Raw genomic sequence first — 24,727 nt, forward strand, 5'->3', positions numbered from 1 at the left:
GTTTAACTTATTCACTCCCAGCCATTTTCACTACAGCAATCACCTTCACTACCGGCTGTTTTACTGGATTTTGACTGATTTTGCAAAACCCACAGAATATTGTGATCGATTGCTATAAAATTATGGAACCTACCAAGAGAAAGATTAGAGTCTCTTCTTTCATCAGGAAAAAAAAAACGGTTTCCATTTTGCAGCAATTGGAATTGGAATATAGCCAAGTTTCATCATTATTCACAAAACTCTTTAGAAATGTTAGTAAAAAAAGCTTGTATTCAACATGGCCCTGATTGATCTCTTTTGCGCTGCTGCTACCTGCTGGCCGTTTGTGTAATAACTACAATTTCTTCACTTTGCAGTTGAGAGGCTGCATTAAAGCCTTCTGTATGCTCTAGCATAAAAAAAAATTTACATAAAAAAAACTTTGGGACAATTAGAACATTTAAAAGAAAACGTATTTATACGTTTTTGGGAGCAAATGAGTTGGTTAAAGGGGAAGTCTATCCAAACAAGCCCCACTAGTCCAAATACGGTATTCTGCTTAATATTGCGTTAGTGGAATATGAGTTAAGCAGCAAAATCCAGCAGTTTTGATCAATATCATAAAGCAGCCATTTTGCCACTTGCTATCGAGTGCAAATTACATCACATTGCTCAGGTCTCAGGTAATAACCAATCCCAGCTCAAGTAACAATGATGATGTCATTTTCACTCGACAGCAAGTGATAATATGGCCACCTGAAGAAAAAAATAAAATTATATATATATATAATTGATTGTTATTCTACATTATATTTTATTTTAAAATGATATAAATTCAACGAAAACAATAATACAATGGGAAAATACAGCCCGTGAAAGGAACATTTCCTTCCTTTGTTAGTCATTAATCTTAACTCACTTCCTCGCATTCTCTCTGTCTACCTCTCACACGCAAACCATTACACACACAAGTGACAGTCTAAGCTGACACTCAGAGTACAGCTCTACTACTGCTTCTGATTCCTTGAGTCTATTCACTCCACAGGGAAGAGGTCAATTCAATACCGTAACCTGGCAGATGCACTTGAACTCTCTCTCTCTCTCTCTGAGATGCCAACACACACACACACACTTGTCTATGTCACATTCATCAATCTGGCTGGCTGTGTGCTGACAGGTTGTGTCCACAGTCCAGGTAATCTCAGGAGGCTCTTTGGGGAAGTGAAGCATTAAGCCGGCCTGACAAACTATTTAGGTTCACTCATGACTTCAGGCTCCCTCACTCGCCGTTTATTCCCAACTCAACTTTCTTTCATTTGACACTTTCACTCCCATCCTGTGCCTCGTTATAGGAGTCCACGCTAAGCCCCTCAGTGTCTCTGAAAGTGTTGAAAATACCTTAGAGTCTGAAAGGGTGATTTTCTCTCCTTTTATTACCCCCCCCCCCCAAAATAGTAATTTATGAGTCTAAATATGGTATTTTGGTTAATATTGTGTTAGTGGAATATGAGATAAGCAGCAAAATCCAGCAATTTTTATCAATATCAGAAGGCAGCCATTTTGCCACATGCCGTTCGAGCGACATCACAGTTGCTGGTCTCAGCCAATCACAGCTCAGCTTCAGAAACAGGTGAGCTGTGATTGGTTGTTACCTGAGCGTTCAGCAACTGCGATGTCATCTTCAGTCGACAGCAAGTGGCAAAATGGCCGCCCCCTGGGATGGATAAAAATGGCTGGACTTTTGTTTCATAACTCAATATTCTACAAATGTAAGATTAATCAGAATGTCATGTTTAGACCAGTGAGGTCACATATAACATATTATTGTCAAGAAATGTAAAAAAAAAATAAAATAAATAAGAAAAAAAGCTTTGCGCCTACCTTGCATTTGTCCCGTCTGGCTGGTGAAGAGACTGGAGGAGCAGCCGATTTCAGTACCCAAGAGGGAACCGTAATCTTGCTGAAACACTGGGGGCAGAGGGAGGGAGTGGGGTGAGTTAATGGAGCAGTAAGTAAGCAGAGCTTGACCCCTGTCTTGATTGTTGCACGTTTAAATGGAACCACCGAAATGGCTCTCTCCAATCAACTTGACCATGACTGTCTCAATCACTTACACGATGTAAAGGTCTGTGGACTGTGTTGGTGTTAAATATTGTTGCGAAATGATATCAACTGTATATTGTTTTCCCAACATAAAATGTAATGTTGAAACCTACCTAATAAACTCGGGTTAGGAAATCTCCATGATTCGTTGTATGTGGAATATTGTGGATGGGAATAGTGGCTTCCAGAGAAATCTCCTCCTGAATAGGGGAAACAAGCAGATGATGCCAAACAACAATTAAAAAGTAGTTAAAAAAACCACACAAAATGGGACAGTTGGAGCATATTAGTTATTCACCCTCAGCATTAATGTCGTACTCAGAAACTTCACGAGTCATATTTACACTTGCTACCACAGAACATAGCGCCATTCCGCAATTACGCTTGCACAAACTAAGTGCAGTGTGAAAACATATTTACACTGTTACCGGGCTTGTACAGTAGCCAAAAGGCACAACGGGACTTTCAAATATTAAAAATCGCATTGAAATGTATTTTGAAATTTTAATTTGCTTCACAAGACCTCGGATCAGTAAGATTCAAGAGAAAAAACTTGTTTGTGGCACCATACACTTGTCAAAGTTGAGTTGCGTGTTTTATTGTTTTTAAGTGTTATCATGGTTCTTTCGTTTTCACACTTTTTATTTTGTTTTGATTTTAACCGTTTTTCAAATTAAGTACGATTTAAATAGTTTTTAGAGCAGGTTTTTATTAGTTTTTAATTAGTTGATATTTGATGTGCGCTAGATTTAAAAAATTAAAACATCAATTGGACAGATATATAGAAAAACAGACAGACAGAGAAAAACCGAGAAAGCTTATGTTAGTATGAAGCTTATGTACTGTACTCTATTATACGGTTACTTTTTTTTGTTTTTTGATTTTTAGGTTAGATTTAATTAATTGATATAGCAGGGTTGATATATTTACCGTTTTTTTAATTTAAATGCACTGCGTTGCATTTTAATGTATGAACAGTGCTATATAAATAAAGTTTGATTTGATATGGTATGTTTCGTTTTAGTTTGGTTTTATTACACTGTCTGGAAAAAAAGGAATCGATTATATTAGAGTGTTAGATTATAGATTAAAATGAGATAAATGAGAATATTTTGAATATCACTTCAAACCTAAAGGCAAGTGAAAGGAAATAGTAGAAAGCCAGAACCAGGATGTATTTTTTACCCCCCAAGTTTTCCTTCCAGTGCAGTTTGCAGTCGAGCTGCGAGTGAGTGCAAACCATACAGCGGATGATAGCGTAGCTTTTCTCCCTCATTTACTACCTACTGTCTGGGGTTTACTCATTCTCTTGTCTTTGCTTCACCCTTTCCCCTGTATTTTTCTCCCTCCTCCTCCTCCTCCTCCTCCTCCTCCTCTTCCGACCTGCCTGCACGGCTACAGTCGGTCCATCACCCTTCACATCAAAACAACATTCTTCCTCCATTTCTTCTCCTCCTTTTCTCCCTCTGCTCACCTCGCCGCCGACTTGCTCTTTTTTTCAATCTTTTCCCACTCTTTCTTTCCTCTCCCCTGAACCCCCCCAACTCCTCCCGGGGGATCCCTCTCCCATCGCTGACAGTCACAGACCCCGGTGCAGCCCCCCGACACCACCTCCATCCCTCCTCTCCCTCTCGCTCTGTCGGTTCTGCCTCAGTGCTCTCCAACACCCCCTCTGAGTGTCAGCCCCCTGCTGCACCGAGAGCGAGAGTGAGGGAGAGAAGAACAGAAGAGAGTTGCTTACTTAATGAAGGTATGATATTAGACAGGGTCGACAAAAAACGGAGGGTAATTTAGCGGCGATAAAACGGCGGAGGAGCAAAGTTTGCCGATGATCTCCATCTCAGCTCGGATTTCACGGAGGAGAACGTTTGTATAATTCGACTTTGTCAGAAAGTTATCCTCCCCGCATTACCCACAAGTACAAGTGTTTGTCTGCAACTGTCAGGTGGGGTCGGGATGCGGTCTCCATGGCATCCCCGGGTGCGAACATCCTCCCCTTGTCATCACCGTGGTGACGGCAACATGTCAGGTTGTTTAGGAGACAAGGGTGTGGGAGTCAGGCGGGGGGGTTGGGGGGGATCAGGCTCGCGGGTCTCCCTGGTGTAGCGCGGTGTCAAGGTCGCACACGCACTCTGTCAAAAACAAACGCGCACGCGCACACAAACAGCGCACAAGTGAAGACGCTCCCAAATATGCTGTCAAACCTGAGGACAGGATGGGGTGAGCGCATGGGGACAGGGCGACAGGGTTAGCCATCTTGAGACGTGTTGTTGCAACACGTCCACTGAGACTATATACGTGTGTGTGTGCGTGTCACAAACAAAATGATTGGGACTACACCAAAACAAACACTTGTAAACATTATTTTTCAGTATTTTGGTTTCAAGCGCTGCTCCTCTGTTAGCCCCCCCCCCCCCCCCCCAGTGAAAATTTGTGAGCACGAGCAGCGCAAAGGAGCAACGAGAGCAAGCACAGGATTGAAACACAAAAGCGGCGAAGAAGGCAGAGTGGAAGGGAATGAATGAATTAGTCGTGGGTCACTGGTGATTCTCATTAAAAACAAATTACTAATGTTGAGGAGGGACAGCTGTGCTACTGTGGCTGCTTTCTAATGATACACACACACACGCGTGTGTGCCACCCCACTGGGAGCACTGTCAGCCGTAGCATTGGCAAAAAAAAAAGAAGAAGAGGAAACGGCAACGCTATAGATGAATATCCCGAAAACACTCGCACCCATACGGATCCATCTTCTGAGGTCACAGTAAATGATGTACAGAAGAGTAAATTTTACTCTAAACAGAGTCTATTTGGTCCCACTCTAAATACAGTAAAATTTGGAAAATGTTCTGAGTAAATTTCACTCAAAGTGTTTTTACTGAATACGAGAGAATTGGCCATGTATGACAAAAACCTTTGTTTTTTCACTCAGAAATTCTAAAAGTAAATTTTAGAAGGCCATTTTTTTTTGTACATTTTACTAGTTTAGTTTAAAAAAAAAAGTTACACAAGAGTTGAGGAACAAACTCACGACCTTCAACTTCAACCACTCCACCTGAGGTATGCCACTCCTACTGTTTGCTAATATCCAAAGGGGGACCAAAAACATAATTTTTGGCTTTGGAACTACAAATATTCCAGCTGACACCAGCGAACACACAGTAGGAGCAGCATGGCTCAGGGAGTAGATTGGCTGTCTCTCAACCTTGAAGTTGTGGATTTGTTCCTCAACCCTGGAGTGGATTTATTTATTTAGTTATTTATTTTAATACACGAGTAAAATTTAGTCAAACCCTCTCCTTGCAAAATGTACTTAGGATTTTACTCTGAATATTTTACTCTTCCAGGTCTAAATTTTACTCTGTTTAGAGTAAAAATTACTGCGATGTAAAGTCACGAGTTGCGAGTACCTGGTACCATGCCAGTGAGGGAGGGGGTGGAGTAGCTGCCCTGTCCCGTGGGAGGAACATGAGGAGGGTAGCCTGGCAGGGTGGTGCTGGCGAGGTCTCGACCTGCAATGAAGCACACATAGATGTCCATCAATATTTGATTGAAGTGATCAACAGTTAGAAAAGCGTCCAATTCTTCATTTTGCATGTATATAGGGATGGCGTGGCACTTTGAGTAAAGAGAAGAAGACTTCACTTCACTTGTCCCGTCACAGTTTTACTTAACAGCTTGAGGTATTCTCAAGAAGCAGTCTTGAATGTCTTACTCACTTTATTTTGGGCACCGTGCCACCCGTATTTCGACTTGTATTCCACGAGACACTACATTCTTCTTTGTATTCCTTTCACATAGTGTCCCTAGTGTTTAGACTGACACACAACATAACTTAAATGCCTTGTGTTACAGGCAGAGATGGGAGAAGTACTGAAATTCTCTACTTGAGTAAAAGTACTTGTCTAAAAAACAACTTTGATAAAAGTAAAAGTACTCCCTCAAATAACTACTCAAGTAAACGTTTTTAAAAGTACAGGCTCTGATATGTACTGGACGAGTAAAAGTAAAAAGTATTTTCACTGGATGTGTACTCCTATTCTAGCCAATTGCACGTCATGTCATAGCTTGACGTAGAGCAAATTAAGCCTCGTTTCCACCGACAGTATCTACTCTACTCTACTCTACTTTACTCTACTCTACTCTACTCTACTCTGCTTTACTTGGCTCTATACCAAAAAGCAGTGCGTCTCCACTGCCATGGCCACCACCCGAGAGTCACCTTGCCAGTGATGTCATGCTAAAGCGACCGCAGCTAGCGTGCACTGCACAGGCAAAAACAATGGAGAGCGCAAACAATGGTTTGTGTCTGTTTATTTCAGCCAGAAGACGTCGAATGAATATTGCAGCAGCCAGAAGACTGCATTCAATAATGTTAAAAAGGTTTACACCTCCTTAAAAATCCAAGTATTAATCTGTTTGGAAGCCATTGTTGTCCTCCCTTCGTCGTGAATGGCAGCTGTTTTCCCGGGGTGGTGGTTTGCGCAGCTGCACATTGATGACGACATGTCTCGAACCAATCATTGGCCTCCAAAATAACTCCGTCACGATTTGGAACTGGGCTACTTTTTTTTTAGAACCGCAAAGGAGCAGGTACCAGAAAAAGCGAGTAGAGTCGAGTAGAGTAGAGTAGAGTAGAGTGGAGTAGAGTAGAGTAGATACCGACAGTGGAAACGAGGCTTTACAGGCTGGGATGAAGGGGACCCTGTGTAACGCTTCATATGATTGGCCACGAGCCACGAGACATTGATGGCTGATTTTTTTCCAGGTAAAGTGTTCTAATCGTTTTCATGCATATATAAACAAAAGTAACGACCTTGTTTTGAAAATGTATCGAGTTAAAAGAACAGATACTCATGCTAAACTGTAACGGATAAAAGTAAAAAGTAATCTAAAAAATAGATACTCAGGAAAGTACAAAGTACTGAAATAAACGACTCAAGTACAGTGACGAAGTAGTTGTACGTCGTTACTTCTCATCTCTGGTTGAAGGTTACATTAAAGCGAATTATGAGGCAAGACTGACAAAAAAAAACATGCAGATGGATATTAACATTTCAATAATGACAAGTTGTTACTCTAAAAAGTTACAATTGAGTGAAATGTGCCACGTTCGAGAATAGTTAGTATTTTTGAACAATAAAAAACGTTTCCAGCAATATTACAAGATGTTGTAATTGCATTGTATAGTATCGGTACTTCATATTGCCAAAGTAAAGCCCTTTTCACACTGCCTTTAGCGGGGCGCAGCGTGCTGTCGTCAACCCCATTCGTTGTGTATATGGTGAGGGGCGGGGACCACAGAGAGGAGCGTGGCTCTGCTCGAGATCTTCGTTTATGTCCTCTTTCTTAAAATGAGCAAAGTCAGGACTTTCTTCTGCAACAAGGAAAGGCACATCTTGTCCAGGTGCGGTCTAACCAGCGTCTCTTCCTGGTTAGCTGCTGCAATCAGCACCTCCAAATATCGGCATGCTGGCAACTGGTAAGTTTGCATTGGTGTGACTCTTTCACACTGAACAAGTGCAGTGTGAAAAGGGATTAAGTGCTTGCACTGGTTCTCGGTCTGCGAGGTGACCCATCTATTTAGTCACGGTCACATACACACTTAAAGTTGATCAGCAAACAGATATATTTTTTGTAAGCCTTCCCTCTCCAACTAATAGTAAGGTACAAACTAATTCATATAATTAGCATATTAGGGGTTGCCTTTTAGTTTAGATTTTGGTCAGCGCTTGTGTCCAGCTACCACAAACTTAGCATCTTGATATAAGATTTGTGTTAGTACCGCATATCTGCATCTCCTTATTTTTCTTCTGTTCCCCCCGCCCCCATTTGCTGGCATTTATCAATTTACAGACTGAACCCATTAATACAGCCAAATCCCCCACCCCATCTGACTGTCAGTCGCTGGATAGGATATCTAACCGCAATAGACTACATGACAGTGTGTCGGCCCGCATCATTTCTCTATGTTTGCATGGTGCATCATATGTGTGAATGTATGTGTGCGTGGAGAGCCAGCCCTCCATTCATCATCATCATCATCATCATCATCATCATCATACGCAAACGCACCTACACATGCATCAACAGCCTCCTGCGCACGCATTTATCATCATCATAAACAGCTCGTATGCTAACACCATCAATCCCATTCACTTCCCCGACACTTAACCACAAGTAGCTGGCAAGAAGACGACGAGGAGGGAGCAGACAGGGAGAAGGGAAGGTTTGGAAAAGGTGGTTGGTTATGGTTATTACATGATGTAGTTCACATTGCCAATATAGAAGTGTCAATAAAAATACATTTTCATATTTTATGGGCCAATAATGATATTTTTAAATAAGAATGTTAAATGTAATAATGAAAACCAATAAGGCAGGTCAATTTTCCTTCTTTTGTTTCTTTAACTACAAATGTGAACTCTGCTGTAATAGAGGATATTTGTTTCATTAAAATCCTCATCAGCATCTCATATGGTGCCTTTACAAAGATCCAAAACTCACAGGATTAAGACAAGATAAGCATCAACAATGTCCACTAGAGATTTTTCATACCCATTTGTTTGTTATTAAGCAAATGCAAAAACAATTGTAAAAAAAATTATAATAATTAAATAAATACAGTTGTATGTAATTTCACAGTTCACAATGCATGACTATTAATAAGAAAATTCAAGCATATTCAGGAGGGGAACAATTAAGTGTTGATCCAAATTAGGAACGTTGAACCTTGGCAGCAGCCGACACTCTAATGAGTGCAATTCTGGTTTCACATGGAAATTGTTTCAGCCATTATATAACCAGGTCTTAACAAAAACAGAATAATGTGTGTTGAGGTAGAACTTTGAAATTGAGTTGAGAATTAATGAAGCTGACAAAAGAGGAAAGAAATGAAATAAGGGCCAAATGTGCAATTCTTTCAATCGGACATTGTGAAGATCCAAGCTTGGATATGAATCGCTTCCCGATCCTGCTCCTGCTCCTGCTCCAGTCTCCTCTGTCCCTCTCCGCCTCATCTTTGTGCTGTCTTAGTGTAGTAAAGTTTTTCTCAGTGTTTGACGCGACAGCGAGGCATTAGCGCAGGCGGGCTGCTCATCCGCTCAGGGTCAGTGCACAGGGCAAGAGGAAGGGGGGAGGGAGGAGAGAGGTTGAAAGAGAGCAGAGATGGACTCTCTGCAGCCCAACTTAAGGGGGGCAGACAGGGCCAGATCCTGGGAGGTGTGCGTCTACGTGTGTTTGTGTATGCGTGCGTATGTGCCAGCGCTGCTTGATGTTTCTGTTGTCCACTGCTTTGCCGTAGAGGTCAGCACAATGTGAATACGTCCACTCTGAGCTCATATACTGAATTGACAACACGTGCTTACACGAAGAAAACGATTGAGACACACACCGCGGTATTAGTAACATGCACTATTTCAGTGGTTCTCAACATGGTTGGAGGTACTGAACCCCGCCAGTTTACAAAGAGCATTCACCAAACTCTTCTTATTTAAAAATCAAAAGTGATTAATTTATTTTTTTCGAATTTAACAATGGTTTACTGGTGAACAAAATGAATAGGGGGAGTAGCTGTTTTTTCAAATCTGCTCTCTTCGCCTGGAATTCAGAAAATATTGTGTTCTTGAATTCCCCATCTCCATGCATCTTAAGGAAGTGTTCCTTTAGTTTTGATGGATAGCTAGTTGTGCTGGACTTCTACAATTTCTCAACTTGGCATTGCAAATCATGCAGTTATGACGCTGACTCACATCACTCAACTCAACACTATATTTAAGGGGCACTTGAAAACAACCACCGCTGTTTTCTTAAGATTGAACACAAGGGCAGCAAATACAATGAAAACAGGCCCTAGAATTGAACCCTGTGGAACACCATACGTTATACAGTACATGAGAATTCTTATTGCACATTAACATTTAGCCACTTTCTTTTTTGCTCAACGTAGTATGAAGGGATTACAATAATAAATAAATCACACGACGTACCATCACCACAGCCACAAAGTCACACTCTAAAAACAGTTTTTTGGTTATTAAATTTACCCAAAAAGTTGGGTTGTATTAATTTAATTTGACCCAACTTTTTGGGTTAAATAAGTCAAAAACCTTTTGTGTTAAATAACAAAAAAATATTGTTTTGGTTTTAATTTAATTGGGTTATTCAATTAACCCAAAAAGTTGGGTTTAATTAATAAACCACAAAGCAACTAAAATTTTGACTTAACTTAAAAAGTGTTTGTGTTAAATACATTTGAAAAAAAAAAAGGGTCGGTTCATTTTTAACAATTATTCAATTATTCAACAAACCCAAAGAGTTGGGTCAAATGAATAACCCACAAAACAACCCCAAAATTGGGTTGCTTTGTGAGTTAATAATTAAATTTCTCTAAACTTTTTGGGTTAAATAACTGGTCCATACTGCCAGGATGAAATGTTATTCAAACGAGGGGGGCGGTCCACCACAACTTGCGACTTGAGTTGCTCGACAACAAGTCGAGGTGACGGTGGACCAGATAGTCGTCCATTACTGGAGCTCTCTATGCAAGAGACTTCCTTGCTCGCCGACCCGCTCACTCGACCATTGAAAGTCAGTTTGCAACGGCGGAGTCTAACCCAAGACACGCTTAGGGACCGCCCCCTCATTTGAATAACATTTCGTCCTGGCAGTATGGACCAAAACTGGCAAAATAAAAAATGACTAAATAAATAAATAAATAAGCAACTAACAGTGAAAATAAAAACGAATATCAAAATTATATTTTCACTTTTAGTCATTTATTTATTTATTTAGTCTTTATTTCTTTTGAATTTTGCCAGTTTTGGTCCTCCTGACTGGCATAGTTAGAGTGTTAGTGAAAGAACTCCGGAGCTTCTGACACCATCAACCTTTGGGATGAACTTAGTGAGTGATAGACGCAAGTGCCAATTGGGACAAACCGAATCCCAGTTGAGATTTGAGAAGACATCAAAGAGATTCCATATCAAATGAGTCGCAACACTTTCAGGGTGTATCAACATCGCAGTCGCACCCCCTTAGAGGGCGCTCTATTCTGACGGAAAAGACAGTCAGTGAATGTAATGCATAATATTCCAAACACGTGTGCGTGTGAATATGAATGTGTGCATGCATAAGCAGAAATGGAAATGTCTTTTTTTCTATCGCCGCCTCTGCTCGGGCAGGTACTATTCCTTTGTGGTTTTGGACGGCCAACAAGAGGCAATTCCCAGATATCCCAAATTCCCAGCTCTATGATTCCCCTCATTACCGATGGGAGCACTGAAGCCTTGTCCGAGTGCTCCCTGGTCTACTCTTAATTAACAACTGCCTCTTCCAGCGTCCCTAAATGGAGACGAGCTTTTATCCTGCTTCGCTATCTGTCCATCTTCCTTGCCATCCTTTCCTCCAGGCATGTCTCTCTGGAGATCGAAAGCACCGAGCTCTTTATAGACATTAAAACACTTTCAAAGTGCGAAGCCCCCGGCGCAGCTCAAGTAGACTTTATAAGGATTACAGTATTTGGCGTATGAATGACTTTATTTCTTCATCTAATGCGTGGATTAAACGCGTGCACTGGGGGTTTAAAGCATGATTGAAAAACATTGCGAGGAAAGATTGTTGCGCATATATACAGATTTAATAGTGTTTGCGCAACTAAATTGTCATCTTGTCACACTAACATATTGAACACATATACACATGTGCATATGGAGGTGGACTATCTCTTAAATGGATTAGAGAGACGGAGGCTATTAGAATCAAGTCAGTGCCACGTTTACATTGCATCAGTTGTGTTACCTCCCCAATAGCAACGACCGTAACCCGTCGTAAACCAATGAATAATTAAATGCACATGTATCCAATTTTCCACTACAACACTACATTCATGCAAATATCTTGGTAATCTAGCGTATCTATTATTATTTTTTTAGACTAGTCCTGAGAAAGATATTGGATTATTAACATCAACAACAGGTAAGATATTAACATTAAACCATAAGGCACAAAATGTGCTTGCTTGACAATCCACAAAAAGTGGTTACAGAAATGTACCCTGGCAACTGGCACATATTTTGGGCCTCAGCACTAAAATTTGGAAATGCTGGTCTAAGTATTTATGAAATAATCAACACAATTTTTTTATTTATTAAAGGGACATGCCTAGCGCCATCTGTGGTCAAAGAATAGCAGTACAAACACGCAGGAGCACACATACTACGGTGGCTCAGAGAGACCACATTTCACAAGCCTAATACCAATTCTTATTTTGTGTGAGCAAACGGGCATTTCGGCGAGCGATGGCGACTTGGCAGCCGCTGTGAAGCCCGGCGCACAACGCCGAAAGACGAGCTAGCCAGAATTAGCTGGAGCAGCTAATAAGAGCGACTAGCGGGAGGAGCCCGAATCACGGGAGCTAGTGACGACCACCTGTAGGCCCCAGCTGTGGACACATTGGGTCCAACGCTCAATGCAATAACTACATTCTCGAAGTTGTCCTTTTGGGCATCCGTAGAAGGAAGATGGCGGCAAAAAATGGAAGCTTCCTACAGCCATGTAATATAATTAGTGATTACTACGATTATATATAAAAAAAAGTTTTTTTTTTGCATACTATTGACACAAATAGTACACCACTAAATGGCGCTAGAGATCACTGAATGCCCCTTTAAATGTCTTTTTAGTTGACAAGAGTAAATAGATTGTGCTGTCTCCCTTACCTGGAACTAATGAATAGGACTGTGGGCCGGCCACGCTGGCTCCTAGTTCCGCCCCGGTGCCGGGATTGGCCAAACTGTTCTTCATCTCGTCCAGTCCACCGGCGAGCGAGGCCATGGAGGAGTAATCCGACGTCTGGGCAGAAACAGGAAGTGGTGGAGGAAACTTAAGACATCACGACATTATCTGATAACTCGACACGCATTATTAGCGCAGCATTTCGACCCGGCTGCATGTTTCTGCTGCTTCCTTCTTCAGGACTCAGGTTTATGTTCAAACACACGCACACGCACGCACACACATGACCAGCAGAGAGTCTATTGATCTGTTTACAAAGACAAGGATTTACTCTACAACCAAGTCCAACAATTTATAACCACAGGATCAACTTGCTGTTTTTCTTTATCCATCTCTATTGCTCTCTCTGCTACACACACATACACAGTACAGAAGTACCGAAGTACACGGCTAACACAAAGCTTCTGGTCTTACAAGACAACATCACGAATAAGAACTGTGATCATCTCAGGACACGTTCACTCATCCAATACCTTTTCCATACACACACATTGCACAAGGTAAACCTTTAAGAAGAGTTTAGATGATGGGGAAACGTTTTTCATGTCAACCATTTTTAGTTTGCAAGCTTTCATTTCAGATCTTGTTCCAAATGTCTACACTTAAATGATACTTTGATACTGCTTAGCTTGCCAAAAGATAATCAAAATGTTTGAAGACATTTCTACAGGTCTGTTGCCAAAAACAGCGATCGATCGCGACCTTTAGATCATCTAGCTTCATAGACGCATATTTAGTTTTTTTTTTCCTCTCGACGTAAAGCTCCCCTCCTCCGCTTTCAGATACGTTGCGAGCGCAAATGGTTCCGCGGATACGTTGATTTGTAAAACATGCGTCATCTCTTGTCTCCTGCGTCACTCGCCTTTGTGACACAGCGCTTCCCCCTCCTCCACACATGGAAATATGCTAGCTACCGTAATATATGTGGAATCGAGGCAAAGCTCCGCTCCTCCGCTCTCAGAAACCGTTGGAATTACGTTGCCAGTACAAATAGTTCCGGAGTTACGGTACTTTTGAAGTTACATGGTTCAATGTTCAAAGAGCTTCATGCATAAATAAGGTTTTGCTAATAACTTCGTTGAAACGTCAACACTCATTGTGTTGCTGATATATTGTATTTATACTGCATTCACACTTAATACTTTTTTCCATGATTTTTTTAAATTGCTCTCTCTTGTGAAGTTAAACAAATACATAGACTATGTACAAAGTCTTATAAAACAGGCAAATGGTCAACCTTTAATTCATATATATGCTGTTGTAAGCATTAATGTTTTAAGGTACTGAAAAATAAGTTATTTACTCGTGATATATTTTTAAAATTAATCAGCCGATTAATCAGTTATCAATTAAAATAAATAAATGGAATAATCAATTTTCTTTTTCAAGCGTGATATTGATTCATAAAACCATGAATCGATTATTTTTTATATCTCATTTTCCCCATAAATTTACAAGAAAATATAAATTTAAAGGCCGATTTTTTTTAAAATCTTACTGTTTTCTTGAAATTTGCTGTTCACATGAATTTCAAAGTTTTTAGTTTTTTTTTTACATTTATGAAAGAAGCACTTTATGACTTTTCTTAATTGATATTGAATTAGAATTATGAAAACATTTTCATCTCATCCATACTGGTATCAATGTTTGTGTAACACAATCGATTTTAACGTGTTACTTTTGTTAATAAATAAATAATTTAACCAGGTACTGCCTCCACAAAATTTTGTTTGGAATTAAATGTTTGTGGAGTTTTTATTTATTTATTTTTTATCATGTCCTTTGTCTTTAAGAAGAATTGATGTTCCATAATTAATCAATATCGGATTGAACATCAGCCTTAAAAAAAAAAAATCTATGCCCAAATAATTATGACTGTAATTTCTTGTATTGTATGTGAATGTGTCTATGAAGAAACTTTTACAATCTATTTCCGTCTCAGTGGAGAAGAACTGTGTGCATGTGTGTGTTTGCAGATTGTTAACACTAACGACAGCGATCAGAATTTCCTTTCGATGATGAGGTGAGCGTTTTGCAGTGACCCTTTTAATACCCGGGAATTTGTTTGAGCCTGCAAAAGTGTAAGTGTGAGCGTGTGTTTGTGCTCACTGACCTCTTAAACACCCCTGCGCTCGTCAGCACACAACACAACCACTGGACTGTGACCTGCCAAATAAGAGCTTACCCCGCACACACATTCACGCACACACCTGCCCAGGCTTTCTCTCTCTCTCTTAAGACTTGACGCACATTTTAAGCTTCCTCTCTTAATGACTCCGATCTCACCTCCCCACGGCATTCACACATCGCACCTGTATTTTTTTTCTCGTTCCAGCAACTACTCCGAGTAAACCCGCCCCTACCCACTTCATTTCTTGGCTGCCGTCAGTCGTATTATAATAGTGTCTAATGAGTCCATGTATCCATGTCGGTGGGGGGGCCGGGCAGAGGCAGCAGTGGAGAAGAAGGGGACTGCTGTGGTAATTGGCCATGATGAAGTTTGGCCAGTGGAGTGACAGGCCCGCTAAGGAAGATGGATCATTCTCATTCGCCCCCGTAAATGTTGTCAATTCTGCCGCTCATACGGCACCATCAGCCCTCATCAAAGAGGAGGGACGCAGCTGCGGGGCCACGCAGGGATTTGGGCGTTAAGGGTGTGTGTGCGTGTGTTTGGGGGGGTTCACTGTGCGGGACGGTGGGTTAAAACAAATGGAGGCAATGGTGGATGTGACATCAGTGATTTTAGTTTCAGACTGGAAATGCCTTTCAGCACCTTGGAGAGATCTCATTTTTCAGCTGTTATGGAATACACTCGCTGTAAGGTACATCCTGCAACCTAAAAAAAAAGAAGACGTTTTTTGTTTGTGTAAGTAATTTAAAGTCACACATTTAGTGGGGGCGAGGTTCAATGCCAGAGTGGAGTGTAAGACTTTTTTCGTTTCTTTTTTGCCTTACAAGAATAAAGTGTAATTGCACATCCACTACAGTAGGTGGCAGTGGCCTTCACATTTATCTATGTATGTTTTTGTTTTGTTTTTCAGGCAATTTGATGCACTTCAAATCTTTTTTTCCTGCGAGAGACTAAAAAACATGTAATTAAGTGATTCTTTGTTGTAAGTTGATCAAGATTTCTTTCTTTTGTTTTCTTTAATGTTAATAAGGATACAATTTAAGAGATGTACTTGTACACAGTAAATTCTGTACAGTAAATTTGACTCTATTTAGAGTAAATTTGACTCTATTTGAAGTGGGACCAAATAGACTGGGTTTAAGAGTAATATTTACACTTGGAAGAGAGTAAAATAAAGAATTGGGGAAAAAAAGTCACTCAAGGGTTGAGGAATGTTCTAGGCTCAAATTTAAAATATAACTAAAATATCAATATTCAGAAGTGAATGAAGATTGTGTGGTGGCAAACGCTGATGACAGTCTAATGAAAGAGAATTCATCACAGCACTGTGACATCTTTGGTTAGTTGCCATTTTGGTAGCGAGGTCATGCTTTGGTCCACACCAGATATCACATCAATAAGTGATGAGCCTTAACCGACTTGCCGGCACAGACTCACACACGCACCTTGCCATGTTGCAGTCGTGCATTTGCATAATGGCATTTCCCCTTTTTCCCATTCGCCAAATTGCCCCCTATTTCTCCATGTCTGTCTTTGTCGCTCCCCCTCTCCACATTTTTGTGTTCTCCTGATGGAAAAGGCTTGACTGTAAACAAATACAATTCTCACAGATGGCCTGAGAAAGGGAGTGTGGGGAAGGAAATCATCAACAGGGCTGCAAAGGAATGCGCATTTCAGCTCACCTCTGCAGAGACTCTAATAGTTCCTAGATTTTGATTTACGCTCACAGGATCTTTCATTAGGAACATACGCCGGATGAGATCTACAACAAGATTTGCTTTAAAACACCTATAAATACCTCTCAATGTAATGAAGTACATTCTATACTATTGTGCAATATTTTAATAGGATTAATTAAAAATAAACATTGTTATTTTTATGATGGCATTTTTTTAAATATAGGTCTTGTGTCAGGTAAGAACATGTATCATGTGAGTCAGTCCAAATGTTTGACATCCAACATCTTTTAATACAGGCTATATTTTGACATGTTCTTAAATTGATAAAAAGTCATTTTTCCAACTTATTGATATACATGTATAATTATCTATTCACGAGGTACTAAAAAGCTTATGAGAAAACAAGAAAAAAAACCCGCTTTGTGGTTCTCTTTTTGGATACGGGACAGGCATTGGGACCCAGCGTGGTCTGGTTGGGTGGGAGGTGCCGTCATCTGAGCTGATTTATCACCTGACTAATGGGAAGTGATTGAAGGGAAATTCAAATGAACTCTGTCTGTCAAGCACACGTGCGGACACACCCTCCGCCACGAGCCCACAAATTAATTGCGCGGGGCTTAATAGACGGTGGTGAGAGGGAGAACAAGAATGAGGAAAAAAGATAAAGAAAAGGATGGATGAGTGTGTTTTGATGACACAGACAGAAATGGCTGTTTATGCCGGTCGTGAGCAGCAGATTTGTTTTTAAACACTAAAATGAGATTCTGCAAAAACAAACAAACAAACAAACAAACAAAAAACGATTTACTTAAATAGAGAAAGAATATTACAGGAGTCGTCAACATGTTTTAAAAATAGCTCACAATTGAAGGGACATAGGGATTTTCTAGGAATGTTGTAGAAGTGATCATTTGAAAATGGACACAGATTTGTAGAAATAAAGTATTGCATATTGATATTTACTTGCTATATGAAAATTTTGAGAATTAATTAACATGATATGTCTTCACATATTAAGTTAATATTATTAATAATAAACTAGGGATGTCAAAATTTGTGACTGAATTTTGAGTTAATTTAAATTTCCTTTAATACCACAAATATTTTAAACACGTGATTAATGACCGCCCTTTACTTGGAAAGCCTGTACTGGGGGAATTCCAGTTGCAACACAGCAGACACGTCCGCGTCAAAATTTAGCAGTAATGAATTTAACAATAATGCATATATTTATGGAGACTGGGGTCAAGTTGTATTTTCCAAGTTTAAAAATGTGCAGAATTTCACATGTTCATAAAAATGAAAAATGCACTGAGCTGTCACCAATGTCTTACAAATGCAATTATGCCATCTAGTGGCAGAAAAATGACCTCAACACTAGTCAATATCGTATATCATTTTAACTTTAACTAAATTTTATGAATTATTATGAAATTACTGTATCAATGACTAAAAGATGCAGCCATATTTATATTAGTTAAAAAAAAATCCCACTTTTTTGTTAACAAGAATATGAAAACAGGGAAAAATATTATTGTACATTTTATTGTACATTTAGAACAAATATAAAATTTGCGATGAATAGTGCGTTAGCTATTGAAGTCATGTGATTAATTACAATTAAAAAATTGAATCGCCTGACACCCCTAATAAAAACATAAGTAAATTTGTAATTTCAGAAGTGTTTATCAAACTGCTCAGCGCATTGATTAGCAGCCAAGAATTCGCTCTCAGTTTCAATAAGGTTCTACACCCCTGATATAGTACATTGCCAATAGAGTTGTCTAGGGCCGAGACTCATATACTGTATTTCCCCTACATGTCCACATATTTCCTCTCACCTACACGCAAAGCTCGAGGTCACACTAAAATCCCAAACTAACACTATATCGCATTTCAATGGTGGCCTCGCTATGCACATATTCACATTGGTCCCCACAAAGATAGAAAGACAAGAACCTGCACATACACACTCAACATCAACAGCAGGTCCAAAATCTTGTGGCATCTTTTAGCGAGGTCTGTCACAATACAGCATGACCCTCCTTGACCGCAAGACCACCACACACACATAAAAACACACACACACAAAGATCCGGGCCCAAAGAGGCTGAGCTGCGGCTGTCAGTGTTCAGCATATGACTGTCAATCATTCCCTTTGGGAAATTCAGGCTGGGAAAAATGGGAATGTGGTGGTGGTGGTGGGGGGGTAGTTGACTAGACCAGATGATAGAGGGGAGCGGAGGTAGAGGGACAGATCGGAATGTAGACTTCAATACGCGCGTGTGTGTGTGTGTGTGCACTCGCACTTCTTTGTAATCACAATGCGGCTCCTAAAGCCAGTCTGACCCCAGGGCGACCCGGCGTTTAACCGTCCCGTCTGCGAGCGGACCCCAGTGGCTTGACTTGGCTCAGGGAGGACATTGACCTATGAATCATGGGTATTATACTCTTGACTCGAAGTCTATTGAGCTCCTTCAGCCAATCCCTGCCGACCTCTCGCCCTGTGCCACTCCACTCTCAATGTTGGTCCGAAGCAAATGAATGGGCTAAAAAGGCCAACTCTGCCCTAAAGGTCTAAGGCTGCAGCCTATCTGTGTTTCTACATGGCATGATTCCACCAGTGTGTTTGTTCTCTTGCCCTTGACACTGATCAAGCCAATAAAAGTGAAAGAGGCATGTATTTAAAGGTGGGTCAAAAATAATTGCCATTTTGCGACTTTGGCAAATGTATTTCCTTAATATCAACGTGAGCAGTGCGCTTTAGAGGCATCTGACGGAATACAAATGCTTGCTTCTTGTTGTTTTGTTGTTACACCTGTCCATTCCGCTCACATTTACATTATTGTACGGCAGGCAAAGGGCGTGAGGTCAATTTAAATGCAGCAACATGATGCACACACATCTTGACGCAGTGTCTTTTTGTCTCTGCTCCATGCTGAATATTCCCAAGATGCATTGGTACGACGGAAGCTCTCTCACTATCAAAAGCGCCAATAAGTGCGGTCATACTCAGAGCCACAATTAACATTGAGCAAAATTACCTAAGCCAGTCAATAACTTGAAGCTTCTAGCAATGGAAATTATTTCATTTTTAAAAAGTCTTAGTGTATAGCAATACACAACTTATTGGAAACTAACTTAAAGTGGAGGTAAACCTTAAACATTTCTTGACAATAATACGTTATATTTGACCTCACTAGTCTAAACATGACATTCTGATTAATATTACATTTGTGGAATACGAGTTATGAAGCAAAAGCCAGCCATTTTAATCCATCTCAGGGGGCGGCCATTTTGCCACTCGCTGTCGACTGAAGATGACATCACAGTTGCTCAGGGCTAAGGCAATGATCACAGCTCACCTGTTTTCTGAAGCTGAGCTGTGATTGGTTGTCACCTGAGACCTTTGAGCAACATTAATGTCATCTTCAATTGACAGCAAATGGCAAAATGGCCGCCCCCTGAGATGGATAAAAACGGCTGGATTTTGCTGCTTAACTCATATTCCACAAATGTAATATTAATCAGAATGTCATGTTTAGACTAGTGAGGTCACATATAACATTATTGACAAGAATTTCTTATTTAATTTTTTGCATTAGGTAAAGTAGCAGCCATTTTTACACAGTCACGTGATCATCGTGACGTATTGCGTACTGTAAACACACGTAAAATCACATGGCTTTGAAAGACTACAAGGACAGTCACAAGGAATGTTTGTGTCCCGTGACCGGATAATGGTCCTGCCCAGGGTATGTTCTTATTTTGATTCTTAAAGGTATTAAGTATAAAGCCCTTCCACGGTTAACTTTAGGCATATAATAATTAAATCTTACCTTTGACACCATGGCGATGTAAATTTTTTAAATGAAATATGAGGTATTTTGTCGGCTCTTTTTCTAACGTGGAAGCAAAACGCCCGGTTCGGTAAAACCCCGCCTCACCCTGTGTGGTTGCCGCGCCAGCTCTCGCCCGAGCCGGCTGCTGGAGAGCTGCCTTCGAGCACTCCTCTGAATTGAAACAAAATGGCACCTTGCCGCAATAAATCGTAGTGGAGGAGGAGGGAAGGAGAGGGAAGAAGAGAAAGGAAAGTAGGAGAAGAAGAAAAAACCTGAGTGGGACACAAACCCAGAACCTTCTGAACCTTTAGAGGATGAGCACACTAACCACTTCACCATTAGTTCAGTTAGGTTAATCAGCGCAGAAATTTGGTCAACGGAATTTAAGATGGCAAATTGTCATTGCACTTTGGCATTGCAGATGGGAAGGATAATTGATTACTTTGAAATCATTTGGATAGAACGTTTACTGATAAAGGCTACTTTTATCACTATCCTTGCGAGTAAGGAGGTCTCAGGGAAAGTGGGCGTGTTTGGTCCGCATAGGCGGTGCGGGGGTGGGTCCGCACCTCATGACATCATAGAGTGAGCACCTGCTCGTTTTCTCAGTTTGGGAGGGGCTGGTGCTTGGAGAGCAGAATGACCTAGAATTTCTCATAGAGGGGCGAATGGAGGAGAACACCACTTTGGTGATGTTTTTGGTGAGGAATTAGCATTTTAACATGGCTAAAAGCTCCCGAAAGTGGATTTTTCACGTTACTGTCCCTTTAAAAAAAAAAAAATCAATTCAAAGAATGTATTATTCCAAGCATAAGTATTTCACGTGTCTGTAGTGTAGATTATTTTGCGATGTGATGGCATTAGGTCGCTTAAATACCAACCATAACCCTTTCAAAATAATAGTATTAAACATGAATGAATCCATGATTGATTGCTAGCTCTCCTCATAGTTTACCAAACAAGCCAAATGGCCATTCCAAGTAGGCAAAATAAACGAGAGTGGTACAGTCCAACTGGCCTGTGACGGACCTGTCCCCCAAACCCTACACTGGGCCACGCCCTTACCTTGCCAGGGTCTGGGCTCGCATAGAGGTCAGAGCTGGATTGGATTGGACAGGATGGCTGTCTGTCAAACAGGCGGTCCAATACCTCGATCTGCTGCGGCGAGAACAGCTCCCCTCTCATCTGCTTCCTGAGGAAGTCCCGCCCACTGTGGCTGTGCCCATTGGCCAGCGGCGACTCCTGCAGACCTAAAAGGGGCCGAGGAAAAGTCGATGTTGAGAAGCGCTGCAGACAGAGAGGCTATTTACAGGAGGGAATTCAAGAGGGATATGAGTAGGGTGTTAGTGGTTCCGGTCTGGATATCAGATTGGGAAATTTGAAGAAAAGTAGGTAGAGAGAGGTAGCTGATAAAATAAATCTCTGCAAAGGAATTTAATGAACCTCAGCGGGATGATTTCAAACCTTCGATTGCGGAGACTGCAAGAAAATGCTTTACAAATGCAAGCCATTACCAGGCAAACGCTGTCTCTCCTTTTTGATCTCTCAGCAGCGCACCTCGCACCTCTCTCTTCTCCATCATTCTGCTCGCATCACCCATACACAGCCCGACACCGAAATATATATTGCCATGGTATCAGTATTAGACAGTGAGCTCTCGTATCCTGCAGTTATTGCAAGGCTGAAGAACTGAACGAGACAATTATAAGAACTCTGAAAAGTCGTAGCCCGCAAATGATTAGAAAAGGGAGAACCAGAGAAATAGATAAGAGAAAAAGGGGAAAGGTGGGGATGAGGGTGAAAATCCCTCCCCGCTATAGAGCCAATTCATTGCTCCAAACTGTTCCTGAGTGCCTATTTTAGTCTTGGGGTCACTGTGTGTGAGTGTGTTTGTTCGGTGGGGATGTGACAGACGGGCAGCGAAGGGGGCTTGGGGAGACTCAAATATTTCTTTCTTCGATTCAGACAGAAAATGCATTTGAGCAGTCGCAGCTGGAAGAATAACAATTGAGCGTGGGGTTGCAAAAAAAAAGAAGAAGAAGAAGAAGCTTTGAGAGAAAATAATTTGTCTGGTCCTTGTTTCTATTGGGTAGGATAACCACACACTCATCACAGTGAATGCTAAAATATGCAAATATGTGAACATCACAGGGTGTCTCTCTCTAAACTTCCTCATTCTATTTTGTTTGAAGTATCATTCGGACAAACATGAGGCCATCAGAATTTGGCAGCTTAACCTTTGCGGTTTTTGTAAGCCTATCGATGCCCTGACCACGGCTCGCCAATTGCCATTAGAGCAGCGTCGCAAAACTGTCCCCGACTGCAGTCCAAGAATTATCGACATCGCACTACTCCAATGCTTAGTACAATTTACGAAAGGCTGCTACTACCAACTGTTGAAAACGCTAAACTCCTGGAGTAGGCACTCTCGCAAAGCCAGCAAAAGTCTATCCTGACCTCTCAGCATCAACAGAAGCTCATTCCAGCCAATGCAACAGAGAGTAATTTACTTTTTTCCAAGCTGACTTCAGGTTGTTGAGCATCTTAGTCTGAAGTAAAGTTCATATGAAATACAGAAAGCCAAATCGGTTAAAGTGATTTACGCAAGTCGAAATGACGGTTATGTTTTGATTGCACCTTTTTGTTCAACTATTTCCTTGGCGGGAAGGCATTCTTATTATTTAGCACTTTATTGAACATCAAAAGTTATAAACTGACCCCAGCCCAAATACTAATCTTAAACTTCCAGGCAGTGCGCTCCCTGTTGGAGACACGTGGCACAGCACCTATCCCCATTCAGGACATCTTTTGACTCCAACTTTTGAACCCAATGGCCTACCTAGACAGTCATAAGAAATGTCGACTACACCATTGTCAGGGCCCCTGAACACGCTAAACGTGAGCGCCATTTCGACCACTTTCAACTTTCAAATATCAGTTTAGTTAGCTCCGCCTTCACCCCGACTTACTGAGGGTTGAGTGTTTGTAATTTTTATGCTTCATAAAGCGCTAAAAAAAGTCATAAGAAGGCACATCATCCACAAATTATTATTATTATTATTATTTAAGTATTAAAACAGTTTTATTAAAAAATAAAATAAAAAAAAGAAGGCGCTTAGAATCCATGTGGGCGGAGTCAAACAACGTGGCGTCATAAGACGGCACATCATCCACAAATTTGGTTTAAAACAAAAATGTATTAAAACCCTTTTGTTAAAAAAAAAGAAAGAAGGTGCTTAGAATCCATGTGGGCGGAGTCAAACATTGAGGTCCACCCCACGCTTCGAAATGTTCTCTGCAGCCAGGTTTTACTGACAAATGAGGCTGAATGGAACACACTACTGTGCTGCACCCAGCAGAGGCGCCTTTCATTCAGTCTCAACTAGTTCTAAAGAATTAGAAGAAGAATGAAGAATATGACACCTCTCAACAAAAAAAAGGCAAAAGTTAAAAAATATATATATAAAAAATACAGTCCTTTTTTGGGGGGGGATAACATTATTTGTGTACTTTATAAGCCAAGACCAGAAAGTTTGCAATGAACTACTGGTTTGCAGACTTGATACCAACTCAAGGGTCAGTTTTACTGTCTAACAGACACAAACCTCTGTCAGCATCATTCTTGGTGGCTCAACCTCACAATATAGTGCTGCCGAGAAGAAAAAAAAAAAAGTCACCATACCTTCAGTACACAAAACCCCTTTCATCTACTCGGACAAACACACTCCTCGATCATAATCTCTCTTTCTCCACTACTTCTCGGCATAACACACACAAGCGTGGGTGCAGTGTGGGTGTAAGGTCCGCAGGTCTCTGGTGGTGACAGACCAATCAGGGTGGAGATAAAGCCAGTATGATGCTTTAGCCTGGTAACCCACGGCGACCCATTTAATCCCGTCGGCCGGTCCACATGATGGAATTCAATTGATCAATCATGTAGCTCTGATGGCACCATTTCAGCCAGCTTATTGCTTTCTGCTGTCTCTCCGTCACTCACTCGCACACATACAAATAGACATTCTGGCCCAGATTGTGCATCCGCAAAGCACCAGACAAAAGGGAGCGCTTGGAGAAACAACACAAACTACAAGTAAGAACTAAGCTTTGTATTTATGATGATCAATAATGTCTATTCATCTGGATGAGTGTGTGTGCGTCCAAGTGTTTGTGAGGCTGGACGGGTGGGTGCGTGGCTTGAT

General features: G+C 40.9%; 1 protein-coding gene across 2 annotated transcripts in view; it reads right to left on the reverse strand.

Moving 5' to 3' along the window:
* Window positions 1-24,727, reverse strand: part of pax5 (paired box 5) — a 53,104-nt gene that overhangs the window by 4,184 nt on the left and 24,193 nt on the right. The window contains exons 6-10 of one of the 2 annotated variants that reach the window (XM_086083369.1): window positions 21,678-21,778; window positions 12,801-12,933; window positions 5,493-5,594; window positions 2,196-2,282; window positions 1,861-1,947 (exon numbers count right to left, since the gene is read on the reverse strand). In XM_086083369.1, the coding sequence (XP_085939495.1) occupies window positions 1,861-1,947; window positions 2,196-2,282; window positions 5,493-5,594; window positions 12,801-12,933; window positions 21,678-21,778 (510 nt within the window). Of the gene's footprint in view, window positions 1-1,860; window positions 1,948-2,195; window positions 2,283-5,492; window positions 5,595-12,800; window positions 12,934-21,593; window positions 21,779-24,727 lie in introns of both variants that reach the window. The other variant, XM_086083368.1, reaches the window with a different exon arrangement.

The sequence above is a fragment of the Leptonotus elevatus genome, chromosome 8 (genome assembly GCF_054856555.1).
Source record: "Leptonotus elevatus isolate MCC_2025b chromosome 8, RoL_Lele_1.0, whole genome shotgun sequence".
Taxonomy (NCBI): domain Eukaryota; kingdom Metazoa; phylum Chordata; class Actinopteri; order Syngnathiformes; family Syngnathidae; genus Leptonotus; species Leptonotus elevatus.